Source organism: Rosa chinensis, chromosome 2 (assembly GCF_002994745.2).
Source record: "Rosa chinensis cultivar Old Blush chromosome 2, RchiOBHm-V2, whole genome shotgun sequence".
Lineage (NCBI taxonomy): Eukaryota > Viridiplantae > Streptophyta > Magnoliopsida > Rosales > Rosaceae > Rosa > Rosa chinensis.
In genome coordinates this window covers 40,349,920-40,365,380 of record NC_037089.1, presented here as the reverse complement: position 1 = coordinate 40,365,380, position 15,461 = coordinate 40,349,920, and the positions used below count along the sequence as shown (strand labels likewise).

The following is a 15,461-nucleotide window of genomic DNA, read 5'->3' as shown; positions in this document are numbered from 1 at the left end:
ATGTATATTTCTGCATATATGTTGCTGCATAGTTTGATTATCAATTCATGGCTGGTATTGCTTATTAGCATTCTTTGGAACGTTGGTTTTTTTTTGTCTAGTTGGTTTGGGAACAAAGCTCCATTCTTTAACATCGTTTGTTTTCCAATTCTTATAACATATTATAACGCCTCCTATTACCTACCATGAATGATCGAGTGTGAATAGAGCTGAACATCCAAGGTTTTGCTTCCCCAGAATTTCAGTAGGTATAGAATTTTGTATGAGTACTTCGGCAGCATCATACTGGCGTATTATATGTTGCAAATGCATCAATCAGCTCTAGCTTTGTATATCTGTGTCTAGTTTCATATAATCTATGCATTTTGGAATTTCCAGATTGGTTAGATCATGATTTTACGTCCTTCGCTCTTTTTAGTTGACGAGTTTGAGAATTTGAGATGTTGTGAGTTTACTTGAAACTCTAGTAATAACTTTGTACGATTTAATTTTGTTAGAATTGTTTAGCGAGTTAGTGACTCTCTGGACTAATCTAGTTGGTTTTATTGGAGAGGATCTAGTTAGTTACTTTTACTATGATCAAGGAATGAGAGATTCTGATTTCATATTTGTTGACTTGATTGTACTTTTCATTGGGCAAGTGAATCGATTTTGGAATTGCGATGTGTTTATTTATGTGATCCGCAGTTTCAGATGTCTAATTCTTATCATGCAGTTAGTTTACTATTGAGCATAGTTTGGTCCTGAGGTTTAATTCTGAAACCTGGCTTTCTTTGCTTTGTGATTTAATTCATTATCTCAATGACATTTTAAGTTTTCATAAATCTGTTTATGATTGAACTTGGCTATTGTAGTTGTTAAGTCATGCTAGTTGAGTTTGTCTTTCTCCCTACTTGAGTTTCGTGTTCTGCTCAGATTCTATCCTTATTCAATTGTGTATTTATATAAGTAATTGTTTTGCAGCTGAGACAATTTTCAGCACTAGATTAAAGGAATGATTAATATGAAATAATTGGTATAGCAAAGGTATAATAAAGCATATAGAGAATGAATATCTAATTTAAGGTTTTAAGTTAATTTCTTGATCTTGTTATTGGAGATGACTAATAACAGATAGAGAAGTTTGGAACAATTTTGTCAGCAATTGCTATTATGGGCTCTGGGGTTGTTCTAAGTGTAAAGACTGCTTAGCCGAATTGTAGAATTGATCATTTTTGACTTGCATTGGCGGCCTGGGCTGGTTGTCCTATGTTTGCATTTGTTTCTAAGGCAATGCATTTTTTTTCTATTTGCCTTTGTTATGGGATCTGTTAAAGAATTTTTCTTTGCTGGCTTATCCTCCTTGGTATTTACTGTGGTCGCTCAAGACTAGTGTGTTTTGCCAGCTGCGAGTATGGCTGTTGTGATTGAAAATGATACAGAAATTGCAAGGTGGTTCAATGTGATTAAGAACCAAAGTTGTGAAATTTTATTTTTAGTCAAAAGTTTTAGATTCATTTCAGACTTCATGAAATTTCAAGGACTAAATTATTTTTAGGAGGGTAGGATTGTGATAACTCGGTTTTTTTTTTAGGAAATATAATATAGCTTTCAACAAAGTCCTTTAATTTAGAATTTAGTTGGAAAAAAAAAATCGACTTAGTTTCAATATGAGAGTAATAAATAAATAAATAAATAAATAGAGTGTAAATGAAACAAATAGCAAAATGGGAGACCATATGTTCACCGACAAAAAGGAAAGGAAAATAAGAATTGAGTTTAAGAGAATGGGATCGGGAACGAAGCATCTAGAGGAGAGGGGAAAGATTATAAAAACAGAGGAGGTTCTAGAGAAGAGTCGAGAAGGATATAGATTGTGGGAGAAAAACCCACAATTTTCTCATCTCTTTTGTCTCTTTCGGAACCGACTCATTCCTCCTTGATATGTTTTTCTTCTTCTTTACAAAAGAATTGGGAGAGAGGAGAATGAGGGGGACTCTCTCTCTCTCTAGGGAAAAATGGGGGATATATCTATGGGATATTCCTCATTTCTCTAGAGCTCTCTCTTTCGAGTATCTCACCTTTTCTTCCCTTTGTACCTCGTCACAAAACTAAACAATCTCTTTGTTCTGAGGTTGTCACCCAAGCACAGTTAGCTACAATCATCCATGGAAATTCTATTAAACGAAAGAAATTTTCTTTTGGTATTCTCTCGACAGGTGATGATGATTTGGATAATAAGAGATGGTAGTTCATGTTCCTCCTTCAATTGCAGAGTTGGGTAATTGCTTTGTGTTTACCCAACTTTATTTTAAATGGCTATGTAGGTATGCACTCTTTTTGTGCATTGCAATTATAAAGTTTGATTTCATGATTGTTATTTTGTGACTTCCCGAACCCGAATTCACCGGTTTACTAGTCATTTGGACGGTAAACAACTTTTACTTTCACTTTTACTGTCGTTTCAATGCTTTTAGGGGGCCCTAAAAGTTGACTTTTTTTTCGGGTCAAAATTTGAGAAAATTTCCTTCATGAAAGTTGTAGAGGACGTTAAACCGAGCGCGTGCATATGTGGTACGTAAAAATCGGAGTTCTTATGCAAAAGTTATAAACGAAATGGTAAAATTACTGTTTATGGTAAGTTTCTATAAATAGGACGAGTTACTGTGGTAACTCGTCATTTCTCTCTCCCCGATTTTCTCCCCCTCTTCCCCCGCGTCGCCCTCGCTCCTTCTTTTTCCGATTTCTTCACCGTCCGGCGTCCGATTGACTCGATTCCAGTTGTCCTTGGACCGTCTCTTCCTCCTCTATACGATGGTACCAGTGGGTATCGGCAATTTGGCCGGAAAACCCCGAATTTATGCAAGCATTGTTACTGTAGCAGTTGCTTTCCCGGCGAAATTCCCCAGTTTCCGGCTATCTTCGGCGGTGAAATTGGCTCTATTAGGAGCGCCTCGAGTCACTGATCATCTCCCCTCAAGACTTCTAGTTGGAATTTCCACGTTTGGAAGGTGAATTTGAAGGATTTCCAAATTGGTGGGTTTGGAGATTTCCGAGTTTGTGTTCATCGGCAAAATTGGAGCATTTCAAGGTATTTTCTCACTTGGTCACAGTTATGAAAAGTTCTTAGAATGTTGAGATGATTCTGTGGTTGAAATTTGGTGGCCGGAGGAGGAGTTGGCCGCGAATGAACAGTGTCACCGCATGAATAGTGCGATGGTGAATAGTGCGGTGTATGAACAGTGATTTATATTATGTTTTTTATTAGCTAGTTAAATCCTATAATTTTGGTAGAGGTTGAATATGTGAATTTGGTTGGAATTGGAGAAGTTTTTAATTGATTATGAATTTCTGGGAATTTAGGATTTCGATTATCGATTTACGAGAATCCGACCGTCGGATATCTCTTGGTTCTGACTTGGAACCTTTAAGATAACGAATTGGTATTAGATGTAAAATTTGGGTTGAATCAGAGAAAAAGTGGAGAGATGATTTATGAGGATTTGATTTTGAGAATCGTATTTGATTGTTGAATAGTTATTCACGGAAAATAATTGTGTACAGGGCGACGTACCGAGCTATTGCTCGACGAAGGAACTCGTATGCATGGTCGCCTAAATAGTACTGTGAGTAGACATTTATTTTTAAATTAATTCCGCATGCAGTATTATTATTTTCTTCCAATTGAGATTTAATTATGTTTTGAATATTTGAGCGTTGATTTATCGAGATTTATTTATGAATTACGAGATTAGTATTGAAATTCCTTCCCGAGGGCTTTTAGTGATTTTTGAGATAGTCATTCATGAGTTATTGAGTTGAGGAATGATTTTCGGGAAGTGACTGATTCAGCAAATATTATGAGAATTATGGATTTCGAATATCGGTTTTTATGAGGATTCACGAATACGAATGTTTCATCTAATTTTTGAGCATGATTGAATTATCGAGATTTATTGAGCTTTGAGCTCCGCACTTATCAGCCTTGAAGTTAGATTGAGTTTTCTTTCCGAAAGCATTTATTGATTTACAGAGTATTTGATTTTATGCTTTCGAGGATGCTTTCGAGGATTTATTGAGATATTGAGGTTTGATTTAGCGAGATAATCCTGAGTTATGCTTTCGGTAAATTTTTAATGTTTTATTGAAGTAACAGCGAGTTTCTTTCCGAAAGCAAGTAATTGAAAGAGGTTGTTTCCAGGTTCCAGTTTATTAAGGAGGCTACTCAGTTTATTAAGGAGGCCAGTTTTGGCGCATGCGTATCTTACCTAGTTGGCAGTCCCTTCTAGGTAATAGTCTGGTTGGCAGTCCCTTCCAGACTACAGCCCGGTTGGCAGTCCCATCCGATGAGTCACCTGGTTGGCAGTCCCTTCCAGATGACATGAGGTAGTTAGTCGGCAGTCCCGTCTACTACCTGTGGTTAGTCGGCAGTCCCGTCTACTACTTGTGGCTAGTTGGCAGTCCTTTCTATCCACCGCCTCCTATTCCGGTTGGCAGTCCCTTCCGATGCGTCATCTGGGTGGCAGTCCCTCCTAGATGGCATGAGATGACTAGACAGTGGTCCTTTCTAGTCATCAAACGAGGCTCATGAAAAGGATGTTTTTATAAGGATTGAGGATGAGATTTCAAGAGATTTCAAGATGTTCTATTTTTACATGACTAAGATTTCGGTAAAGAGGATGATTAAGAGTGTTTTCAAGATTGTTACTGCATGCGAGATTTTAGAGAATAACTTGGGAAATCATTAAGTTTTACTTATACATTTGAAAATACTTATTTTTCGTCCACTCACTCTAACGGATTTTAAATGTTTTCCCCTGGGCCCTTCGGTTTTAAATGCCCAGTTTGCAGGCCAGTTTAGCTTGAGGTCGAGCGTACTTGGGGTTGAGGCATAGCTGTCATAGCTTCCACATTATAAAAGTATTGGTCGTTCATCTTGTTTTCTTTTCTCTTGTACGTCTGTACATTAGATTGCTCTGATAACCTATGAGATTAATATTCTTAAATTCAGAATTGTTTATGAAATGAGAGATGTGAGATGTTGTGTTATAGGGAGCAGGGTGGCTCCAGGAGAATAAGGATGGATGATTTAGAAGTGTGGATGTTTTTCTACAGGTTTTGGGTTGTCCATTTTTAGGGGAAGTTCTGTCAAAATTTTGGTAGAATTTCTTCTAAAGTGGGCCCCACAGGGCCTCTTCGGATTTCAGGGTGAAATCCGGGGCGGGTCCTGTCATATTTTGCTAACAAACGAATTCTCTGAACTAGATTGAAATGAAATTGAAAGAACTTTTGTGAATGCTAATGAACTTAAATCCGGTTAGGCCCGAGATATAATTAAGGAGGGATCGAGTTCCCTTGGGTGAAAGACCCTAAACCCGATTGGGGCACGTGGATTCAAGAGGATAATTAAGTAGGGATTGTGCCTCCCTAGGGTGAAATACCCAAAACCCAATCAGAAATTCCGCTTAGTACGGGGTGTCCTTGGTGGCCTTAATCTGAGGTTGTCCCCTTGTTCGGGGTGTTCTCGATGGCCTTAATTCGAGAGGTATTGGTCCTAACCGGGGAAAAAAGAGAAAACTAAATGACGATTTGTTAAAAGTTTGAAGGAAACAGGACAGATGAAAATCTGCTCAAGTTAATTCGGTTTTAGTACAATTAAAACTTTGTGATCTGTGGGATTTATTAGACTATTTATTAGTCATTACCCAGGGTCAGGGTGTGACAGATTAATCTTGTCATAATCTTGTAGGATTCTCCTAAAACTCTCATTGAGAATTGCAGCAACATAACCCTTCAAAAATGCACAGAAAATCCGTCCAAAATGGATTCTCGGCCAAATTACCCTTATTCGATCAACTAGAATTTATTTTCTGCTTCATTTAATTGAATATTCACCGAGACTTCGGAATTAGCTTTCGAGTTCTCCAGACCAAATGTTTCTTGATAAGTGTAGAACATGTTGGTAAAATTTCAGATATTAGTTCATTGTAGTTTGGCCGGAAATGCTGCCGGAATTCTTAAAGGTCCGGTTTTGCCGTTTTTGTCTTTTAGTCAGAAACTTGGACCAATCTTTTGAAGGTCTTCCACTCTGAACTAACTCTTGAACTCTTCATAATAAATTATCCTTAGAATGTGTATAATGGGTCTGAAAAGTTTCAATTCATTTGGAGTTCGTTTGATCAGGCTGCCGACTCTCCTTCCTTATCTAGCTCTCTTTCTCCTATCCGGAGTAAGAAAATGTACTAAGGTTGACTTTTTAGTTCATTTCCATGCTTCTCCATCATTTCCTAGCATGATAAGGAAAATATAATAAATATATATAAATAAATACAAAGGTTAAGCAAAAGTACAAGATTAGGGGAATAATGGAATTGGATTAGTCAACATTAAATTGGACTTTAGAACAAGTAATTTCCATGTTTTTGGGCACAAATATGTATATGAATTATGATCCAACAAAGGGGTTTCCCATTTCTTCGATGTGGGATGCAATTCACCAGTGGGTAGACTTAACAGTGAGTTTTGGTGTATACTTTGGTGAATTCCACCAGGCTAAGTTGAGATGTTTGCTACCCAAGGTGTCGTCCATTATGGGCACTATCCTGCTGGTACCAGGCCCGGTCCATGACATGGCACTTGGGTGATCCTGAGGGGCCTAGCATTAGTATGAAACCTTGTGATAGTAGGGGTATTTGCTGGTATGCACAAGTGTTGACCCCTTGGCTTGTTATTCTAAAAGTTCCTCCTCTTCGTAACTTGTCCTCGAGACACTCTTTTCTTTTTTTTGGTACAATGGAGGTAACAACCCATCAGAAAGAAAAAGAAAAAAAAAACAAGCTTATTTAGCCATTATGGCTTCTAAAAACTTTTTTGGGTCTAGCAATATCCAAGATGTCATCAAGACCAGCTTCAACTACCATAACAGGAGGGAAAGTGAAAGTGTAGACACTGCAGAGTGACCCCGAGACACTTTAATGTACTTTTTACTTTATTTTCTTAGGCCGTTGGCCTTATTTCACCACAAAAATAAAAGAATGAGTCAATTCAGACCTCCTAATTTAATATTTGAACTTTTTTTTTTTGTACTTTTTAAAATCCAGGTATACCCCGCTGCAAAAGAAAAAATTTAAAAATAAACTCATCATGTAGCCCAACACAGCATGTCTTCTTCTTTCTCATTTGATCACCACTCTTCTTTTTCTGCTTCTCTATCACTTAATCGTCTTCTTCTCTCATTGATAGGAGCATTTTAATGCGACGTTTTAATTTTTATTTCCTCATATTTACTTAGTTATTTCCTTAAATGAATCTTTCTTGTTTAGGAAAGTTACTATTTTTAGAAAGTTTCCATTTTTAGTAATAGTTTCTATTTTTAGGCCTTTGGAGCAAACAAGCTGGAATAAGCTCAAAAAGGGAAAGAAAAGCTGGAGAACGTTGGAGGGAACTCAAGGACTGCATAAATGAGCTGAAATGATGAAATGAAGTTTTCCTGGTCCAACCAGGAAACCCTGTCCAGAAAAGGAAACTTTGTCACAGTAAGACTACTGAGAAAACAAGGAAGCATGAGCAGAAAAATAAAGGAAGTTGACGTTGGAGGAAGATTCCCGGAAGCACTAGGAGACTACATGGCTTGAAGGTGACGCTTAAAGGCCCAAGAATTATCAAGAGACTTGGATTTTCGGCAAAATGGATAAAGGCCCATTGGAATTAGGGTTTGTGATGAATGAGAGATATTCTTGGAGATTTAAATGTGTTTTGCCAAAGCAAAGAGAGAAAGAAGGAGTTGGCGTAAAAATTAAGGAGGAAATCAAGAGATAACGCCAAGAGGAAATCAAGGGAGAGATTCAAGGGAGAGTTTTAAGGGAAAATATATTTTCTTGGGGATTTAATTTTGTTTGCCGTGAAAGACCTAGAGGAAAACAAGGTGCCAACGTGAAAATTAAGGTGATTGATTGAAGATTTCAATTGGAGTAATTCAAGGGAGATTTTTAAGGGAGGAAATATTCTTGGAGGAGTTCATTGTGTTGTTGCCATAAAATACCAAGAGGAAAAGAAGGAAGTACCGTGAAAAATCAAGGAGATTGGCGCCACACAAGGAATGATATGCCTTGGAGGAAATCAAGGGAGAGTTTTAAGGAAAGGAGGAGTGTGTGCAACAAATAAAAGATATTCTTGGAGAATTAAAACTGATTTTGCCGTGGAAATAAGGAAGTTAACGTGAAATTCTCAAGAGGAAATCAAGGGTGACGTTGGAGATAAGGTTTGGAGAGTTTTAAGGAAGGGTGAATGCTCAAAACAAGTCTAGGTTCATCCCTACATTCCCTAAAGGAATTTTGGCTGAAAATAAGGAAATAAATCATATTTAATTCATAGATATTTCGGCAAATATGTATTAAGGGATTATAAACTTATTTTGGAGAGTTTTGATTGGATGGATGACACACCAAATGTGACATGGCACTCTATGATTGGTCGAAGCTATGTGGAATTTTCTGAATGCTTGGAGAGCCTTGGCCATCCCCTATATATACGCCCCTATTCTTGACGTTAAGAGGTCTACACCCCATAATTCAGAAAATTCTCTCCATAACGTCAAGCTCTCTCTCCACCCTATAGTGCAATCCACGGTTTCAAGCAAGGAAGAAGAAGAAGAAGAAGGAGCTGTGAGCATCATCATCCATCTCTACCTTGAAGACTTGCTTCCAAGATTCAAGCATCCAAACGTCAACTCTCCATCCTCATATCCATCTCATGGTGTAATTCAACCTCTTTCTTTGTAACCTTGTTTGATTTCGTTGGAATTGTTTCTAGTTGACAATAATATTTTAACAAAGTTTAATTCTGAATTTCTTATGATTGAATGAATTTTCTATTCTTATAATTGTGATTCTAAGTTGCTTTTGTGAGATTGTTCAATTAAATTTGCTTTACATAAAATTTTTATATGTTTATGTTCTTTGGTGGCCAACTTAGGATATATGCATGTAATTGATGCTAGATTTAAGTTGTGATTCACCTAATAGTTTTGTAAACTTGAATCAAAAGTAGTAAATGTTTTGGACAAGAATCGAGTTTAATTGAAAATGATTGCAATTAGATCACTTAAGTTGATAGCCTTTCTCTATGTGTATTGCGTTGAGCATGTTATGATTAGCTAGCTTTCTAGACTTTGATTGCATGTTTGATAGGATTGATCTAGGTGCTTTCACTTAGATTAATTAGCAAGGAAAGTAAAAAATGGAAAATCATTTGCTTCAAATGTTTTACATGATCAACTTTTTTCTCATGAGTTGGAAGAACAATTGTAGGGTTGAATCGAATTTGATTATGGAATTGGTTTTGATCTTTGTTTCTTATGTTTCATTCTTGTACTTGTGTTTGTATAGTTTTATTTGTTTTAATTCTTTTAATTTTCGGAAACCAAATCTTAAAAACCCCCCTTATTTAGTAAATTTGTATATACTTTATTTTATTTTTGTAAATAATATACTTTGTTTTATTTTAATTGTTTATTTGTCTTACAATGACAGGTGTACCCTCAATCCCCGGAATAGAACGATCCATATTTACTATATACTAACGATGACATCTTATAAGGTTAAATTATATGCTTGCTTTGAGCGTATCACTCATCATCACTTATATTCATTCGTTTCTTTCTCTTTCTCAAATATCTGTTGTCCCTGCAAATCCATCCATGCATTGTCCACTCTATAATTTATGCAGAAATAGTCAGTTATAGATGTACCTCTTTCAAATTACCGTCACCTTAGCTTCTTTTCTCATTTCCTTAATTTTTTTAAATCTTTTCATTGGTGAGTTTAAGTAAAATGGAAGAAGTAAAAAATTAAAATCAAATTTGTGAGTGAGTATAAATTGGGGAAAAAGGAATGAAGTCCAACACTAACTTAGAATTCAGTTTATGCCGTACAATCTTTCTAGTTGTCTAATACCACCTCTGTTGAAGATTTCAATTATATATATCAAATATATAACAAAGAGGTGTGATGGTTATACATAATCAGATTTATGATTATAGTGAACAAACATGTATTAAGAAGATAAAATTATCTCTTCGTCTAGGAAAATGTACGTATCTCTTAGAGAGAGACACAACAATTGATATTGACCAATTGTGTTTATATCCAAAGGGTGCCATTGGCACCTCTTCATCTCTATATAAACAAGAATACATGCCACCAGTTTTAATCATCATCAAACATTCTGCAATTGATTCTATTTTTCTTTATTCTCTTATAACCATAAAATTTCCTTATAATATTTCCTCAGAAAATTCTTCGATTTTGCTATATTGGAGATTCCAAAATTTGTTGTATCATGAAAATGATTTGTCAAGAACTCTTTAGCAAACTCATTAAGCGGGAGCAAATTACATTTTCAGAAGACGATTCAAATTGTACCTCAAAGTTTCAAAGTTGTTATTTTATTTCCTTTTTCTTCAATATACCCAACAACCTTCCACCTCTCTTTTATCTCTCCTTAATCTCACCTTTGCAGCGGTGGTTAGCTGTAGTCGTTGTTGGTATTGGCAAGGTGTAGAGTTTGGTGATCTAATGGAGATGTAAAAATGAAAGAGGGTTGAACCAAAAAAAAAAGGCAAAGGAGGTAAACAAACAACAAGGTTAAAATAGAAAGTTTAAGGAAAATATTATATCTGCAAGTTCAAATAATAAACTTGGAGGTAAAATAGAAAAAAGAAAAATAAAAAAATGGTAACAGAATCGTCCTTTGTTTGGTCTTTTTTTTTCTTTGACGGAATATAACAGGAGGATCTAGTGCAAGGATTAAAATATCTTCGAAATTCTCTAAATTCCTGTTTTTTCCATGCATCGATATTAATTTTAACATCTTTACGATATTTTATTTTTAATATATTTTTAGTTGATCATATAACTTTTATCTAAAATTTTGATAAAAATTTATATCAATAATCAATTATTTCTTGATATTAATAATCAATCATTTCTCAAAATTTGTATCAAAATTTGTATTTTTTAAAGTATCGATATTTTCATAATTTTCGATATTTTGGTGATCGGTCCAATGAGGCAATGGACTGAATGAAGGATGAAAAACTGGTGGTTATAAACTTATAAAGATGGCGCAGGGCGACGAGGAGAGGAAAGGAAGCGAGAAAAAGAGAGTTTGGGCGGGCGAGAATGATAAAGTTACAGTGCCATCTGAAGCTGATGTATCCAACCACACCTACAAAATTATCCATTGGGGATTTTACGTCAAAACTCAAACTCCCGTCACCCTCTCCGTCTCCATCTCCTGGTGCTCTTCTCCTTTGCACGAATTTCAAATCCAGCTTAACCTCAAAACCAGATTCTATCAAGTGCTTTTGTAACAAAACTGACAACACCCAACAAGTCTCTCAGGTACCCATTTCGAAACTTTCTTCATTCATATTCAGACAGCAGTTTTAATATGGAATGCCCCCATTGTTTGTGATGTTAAACTACAGGGCTTCTCAGCACTGGCGGCAGATAGTCCATGGGACGTTGCAACTGTGTGGAGCACTCTGGCTTTCTATATCTTCAGTTTGCACATTCCTCTTAGTTTTGGAGGTTTGTCTGTGGTTGCTTATGTACTGAATCAGCCTGTTCTTGACCCACAGATTGAGGTGACCTTGTTTCTTTTATCACGTCATTAGAATTGAGCAGAACTTGGATTTGCACAACACTTGTTTTCTGTATTAATCAAAAGGTGTTGGCTAATCTTAATTCCCTTACCCTCATTTTAACATTTAAATGTTGATATATCTATTTAGGGACTCTATATTGAATTGAGGCTAATGAACATATAATCAAATCAAGTAGCTCATCCAATCCCTCTGTTTGCATCAAAATATGATCTCATTTGTTTGGTTACGACACTTAATGACTCAAAATTGAAACAAGCAACAGTTAAGTATCAAGTAACATACCATTGTGTCCTCTGCCCCCTTAGTTTTTGGTTCAATGGATGACAGATGACTTTCTTGGCAGTGGCCCTGCAAGGATTCTGTTATCCACTGTTGCTCAGGTTGAACATATTATCTATGGAGAGTGTACTACTGGAACTCTTTGCAATTCTCAATTTGAAAGAGCTTAGTTTTGTATTGATTTTTCTTTTTCTTTTTCTTTTGGTGGTGTAGGCAATATCGTTGCTTGGAGCTCAGTTTCTAGAGCTCATTGCAGCAATGCTTCTTCTGCAGAGTACTGCTAAGCCACAGTATAAGTTTGCGAACTTCTTCAAAGCTAACAAATTGTCAAAAGAGAGGAGCTGGCTGTTGGTATCAGCTGTAGGATTTGGGTTTCTCTTTGTGTTGGTTTTCCTTACGTCTTTTCTTGCTGATAGATTCATTGGTCCAAAGGTTGGTCTCTTGAACCTATCTGCTTTTGTTTTTTTGCTTTTATTATAAGGTTTAATGAATCAAACGGGACCAAACTTACTTGAATAAATGAAAACACATATGATTGCCTAGTTTTTATCTTTTTATGTCGGAAAATCGGAAAACACTGTAGTTCATACTTCAGGAAAATCGGAAGACAAGTGAGGCATTATCATTTTTCTGTCCTTGTTCCAAAAAAAGAAAAAGAAAAAAATAAATGATGGTGATAATGTACAAATAGGGTAATGGTTTTGAGAATAATCCAAGCAATCTGATGAGTAATATCAGCATTATGCATGACTGATTTTAGAGAGGAGGTCCTTGTCTGATGGACCTAATCACCGTTGATCTTCCAGATTACTTGCTTTTTGTTTGTATTTTATTGTGTTTGGGTATATGGTAGGTACTCCTATCCATTCGGTTGGAATTTATCCACTGGGTATGGAATGGGAAAAGTTTTGTTAAGGCCACTGTTTGGCACCTCATTTTCATTCACAAGTTTTCCCTAAAATCAAAACTCCATATGATTAAACAAAAAAAATGTTTTAGATTACTATTACCAGTTTTTCTGTTTATGTCGCTGATTTTAGGACCTTTCAAGTTCATCACTGTTAAGGGCAATCGCCTGTGGTTTACTTTCAACTAGTTTGTGCTCATTTAGGTTTACTAGAAGTGGCTTGTAGAATTCAAATAAAGAAATATACCATGTTAAATTCATCTTCAAACTGCTTCAGACAAGAAGATATATTTTGAAAGGACCTAAGAAGAAATGAAGAAGAGGATGGTGGTGTGATCCTAAGTGAATGGACATTTTCAGGATTAATCCAAGCTTTAAGTTAGACCTGAGTTTCGGATCAGTTCTCTGGCTTAATCTTCGAGTCTGTTTCGATAAGATTTATTCTGTCAAAGCAGATTTCTCTTAATCCCAAACTAATTGCTTTGAGAAAGGGTCTGTGCTGTGAGATCAGACTAGCACACGTATTCTGTTCTCAGCTAATCCTCTATATCATTTATACAACAGAAATATTAAGCTATTGCTCTGTGTCGAAGCATTATGCATCTGAACTTTTCATACGTGCATGATGCATCTGACTCTTTAATAATGTGTATTGAAGCTATTTCTTTGCTTTGAAGCTGTTCTTAATAATGTGTATTACAGAATTTTCATAGTCTATAACAACCACTGTAGAGTTAGCCATTTGGCAAGTAACTTATTTTACACTAATCGGTTGCAGGATATAAACAACCCTGTACTGAAGGAAATCCTGCTAAGCAGCGACATCTCAAAAGCTGCATGTTTCTTTGTATACTGCGTTATTACTCCCCTGCTGGAAGAGACTGTTTACCGAGGTTTTTTATTGACATCAATGTCATCCACCATGAAATGGCAGTCAGCTGTTTTGATAAGCTCAGCTATATTTAGTGCAGCTCACTTCTCTGGTGAGAATTTCCTACAGTTGTTTATTATTGGAAGTGTCCTTGGATGCTCTTATTGTTGGACTGGAAACTTGGGTTCCTCCATTTTAATACATTCCCTGTACAACGCCCTGACCCTAATGGTAACATTCTTATCCTAAGCTCACATATAAGTCTCATGGAGAGTTTTGTCATGTTTCTTGGAAGGGAACCCTAATTGTGTCTCAGGTCATTGACTAGCAGTTTTTAATCACTGTAACCATGGCATCCCAGTTTTAATCCTCAAAAACCAGTCTCTTCCTCTTTACTTTTATTACCTTTTGTGACAGTAAAGAAAGCCTCTGAGGACACCCTGTCAAAATCTACTTTGGAAATTCAAATGAATGAATAGCCGAGGGAGCGGTCCCAATAATTGTGCATCGGCAGCTAGTGCATAGTTGGGTCGTGGTTTTCAAATAAAGAAAAAGGAAAAAGACCCACAATGACGCGTCTTGTTAGGGCCCAACAAAAAGTAAGTGGAAAGACACCTAATGCTTATTCCGCAATCAACGTAAGCACGTTTACGATGGATGGAGGCCTTTCCTCGTTGGATGGCCGCCACGTGTGCCCCTATGAGTCATTTGACTACGATGGATGAGTTTCCCCGTTGGATGATCGCCACGTGTGCCCCTGTGAATCATTGATATATAGGTGACCACCACGTCTCCTCCTCTTCTTCTTCTTCTTCTTCTAGTGTTCTCTTGTCCCTCTTGCTGTTAGTTGTAAAGCAGAAGTAACGCCCTGCTCTGTTTGTGCGAGACTAGTACATAAGAAAGAAAGAGAAATCAAGAGGAATTAATGGGTGGGTTTGAGCAGCAAGTGAAGAAGAGGGCCAATGAGCTCAAGACCATGGTCAAGAAGGGTGTCAGGGTTGTGGGGGATTCATGCAAGAAAGGCTGGCATAAGGTCAAGCACATCAGGCGCTAGCCACCCCCTTTACTTTCACATCTATCTGTAGGTGTGCTTTGCTTTTTTTATTTTTTTTTATTCTATGTAAACATCTTCTCTATCCTTTCTTTGAATTTTGCTTGTCTCAAAGTTTATTGAATTTTTTCTTTTTGGTTCTTGTATTGGTTTGGTTTTGATTGTCATAGTAACCTGTTGTTCATATATATATATATATATATATATATATAGCTTCTTTTGTTTTTGTCCAAAGTTGTGCGTTTTGAATTGAATCTCTTCTCACCAGAGTTATGTTGATCAGATCCATGTTATTGGCTGTCTTCTGGCAATCGACCGGTTTATATATATATACATGAATACATCTCTTGAACAAATATATGATTTACAGCTTATACGATTCACTAACTTTTGAGTATTAGGCAGGCTGTTTAGGTTTTGAATCGCCCAACAAAACTCTTTTCTAGTTTTTCTTTGATTGAATTCCGAGAAATTAACAACCTTTGTCCGAGGCATATTTGACCCAATCTCGGCCATTCATCTCAGATATCGGCTGCCTGAGCAGCTTGCCTTTGTTAAAGGACTCCAGCACATAAATCTCAGCCTTCTTTTGCGTTTAGCACCTTCATGTTGACAGGCCGGATCGAGATGCCGACATAATTTTTGTTTTTGTCGTACTCTGCTCTTTCTCAAGTTCCGACTAAAACTCTAAAATAGTGTCCAAGTT

General features: G+C 36.5%; 1 protein-coding gene across 1 annotated transcript; it reads left to right on the top strand.

The window, feature by feature from the left end:
• The first annotated feature begins 11,065 nt into the window (after positions 1-11,065).
• Positions 11,066-14,973, top strand: LOC112189923. Its single transcript, XM_024329305.2, has 4 exons — positions 11,066-11,381; positions 11,468-11,626; positions 12,140-12,358; positions 13,612-14,973. The coding sequence occupies exons 1-4, from the start codon at positions 11,160-11,162 to the stop codon at positions 13,951-13,953; spliced, it is 942 nt and encodes a 313-aa protein (XP_024185073.1). The 5' UTR covers positions 11,066-11,159; the 3' UTR covers positions 13,954-14,973.
• Positions 14,974-15,461: the final 488 nt, after the last annotated feature.

Coding starts and splice junctions, on each gene's coding strand:
- LOC112189923 (XM_024329305.2), top strand. CDS start 11,160: ATGATAAAGTTACAGTGCCATCTGAAGCTGATGTATCCAACCACACCT. Junction 11,382..11,467: donor ACACCCAACAAGTCTCTCAG/GTACCCATTTCG, acceptor GTTAAACTACAG/GGCTTCTCAGCACTGGCGGC. Junction 12,359..13,611: donor ATAGATTCATTGGTCCAAAG/GTTGGTCTCTTG, acceptor AATCGGTTGCAG/GATATAAACAACCCTGTACT.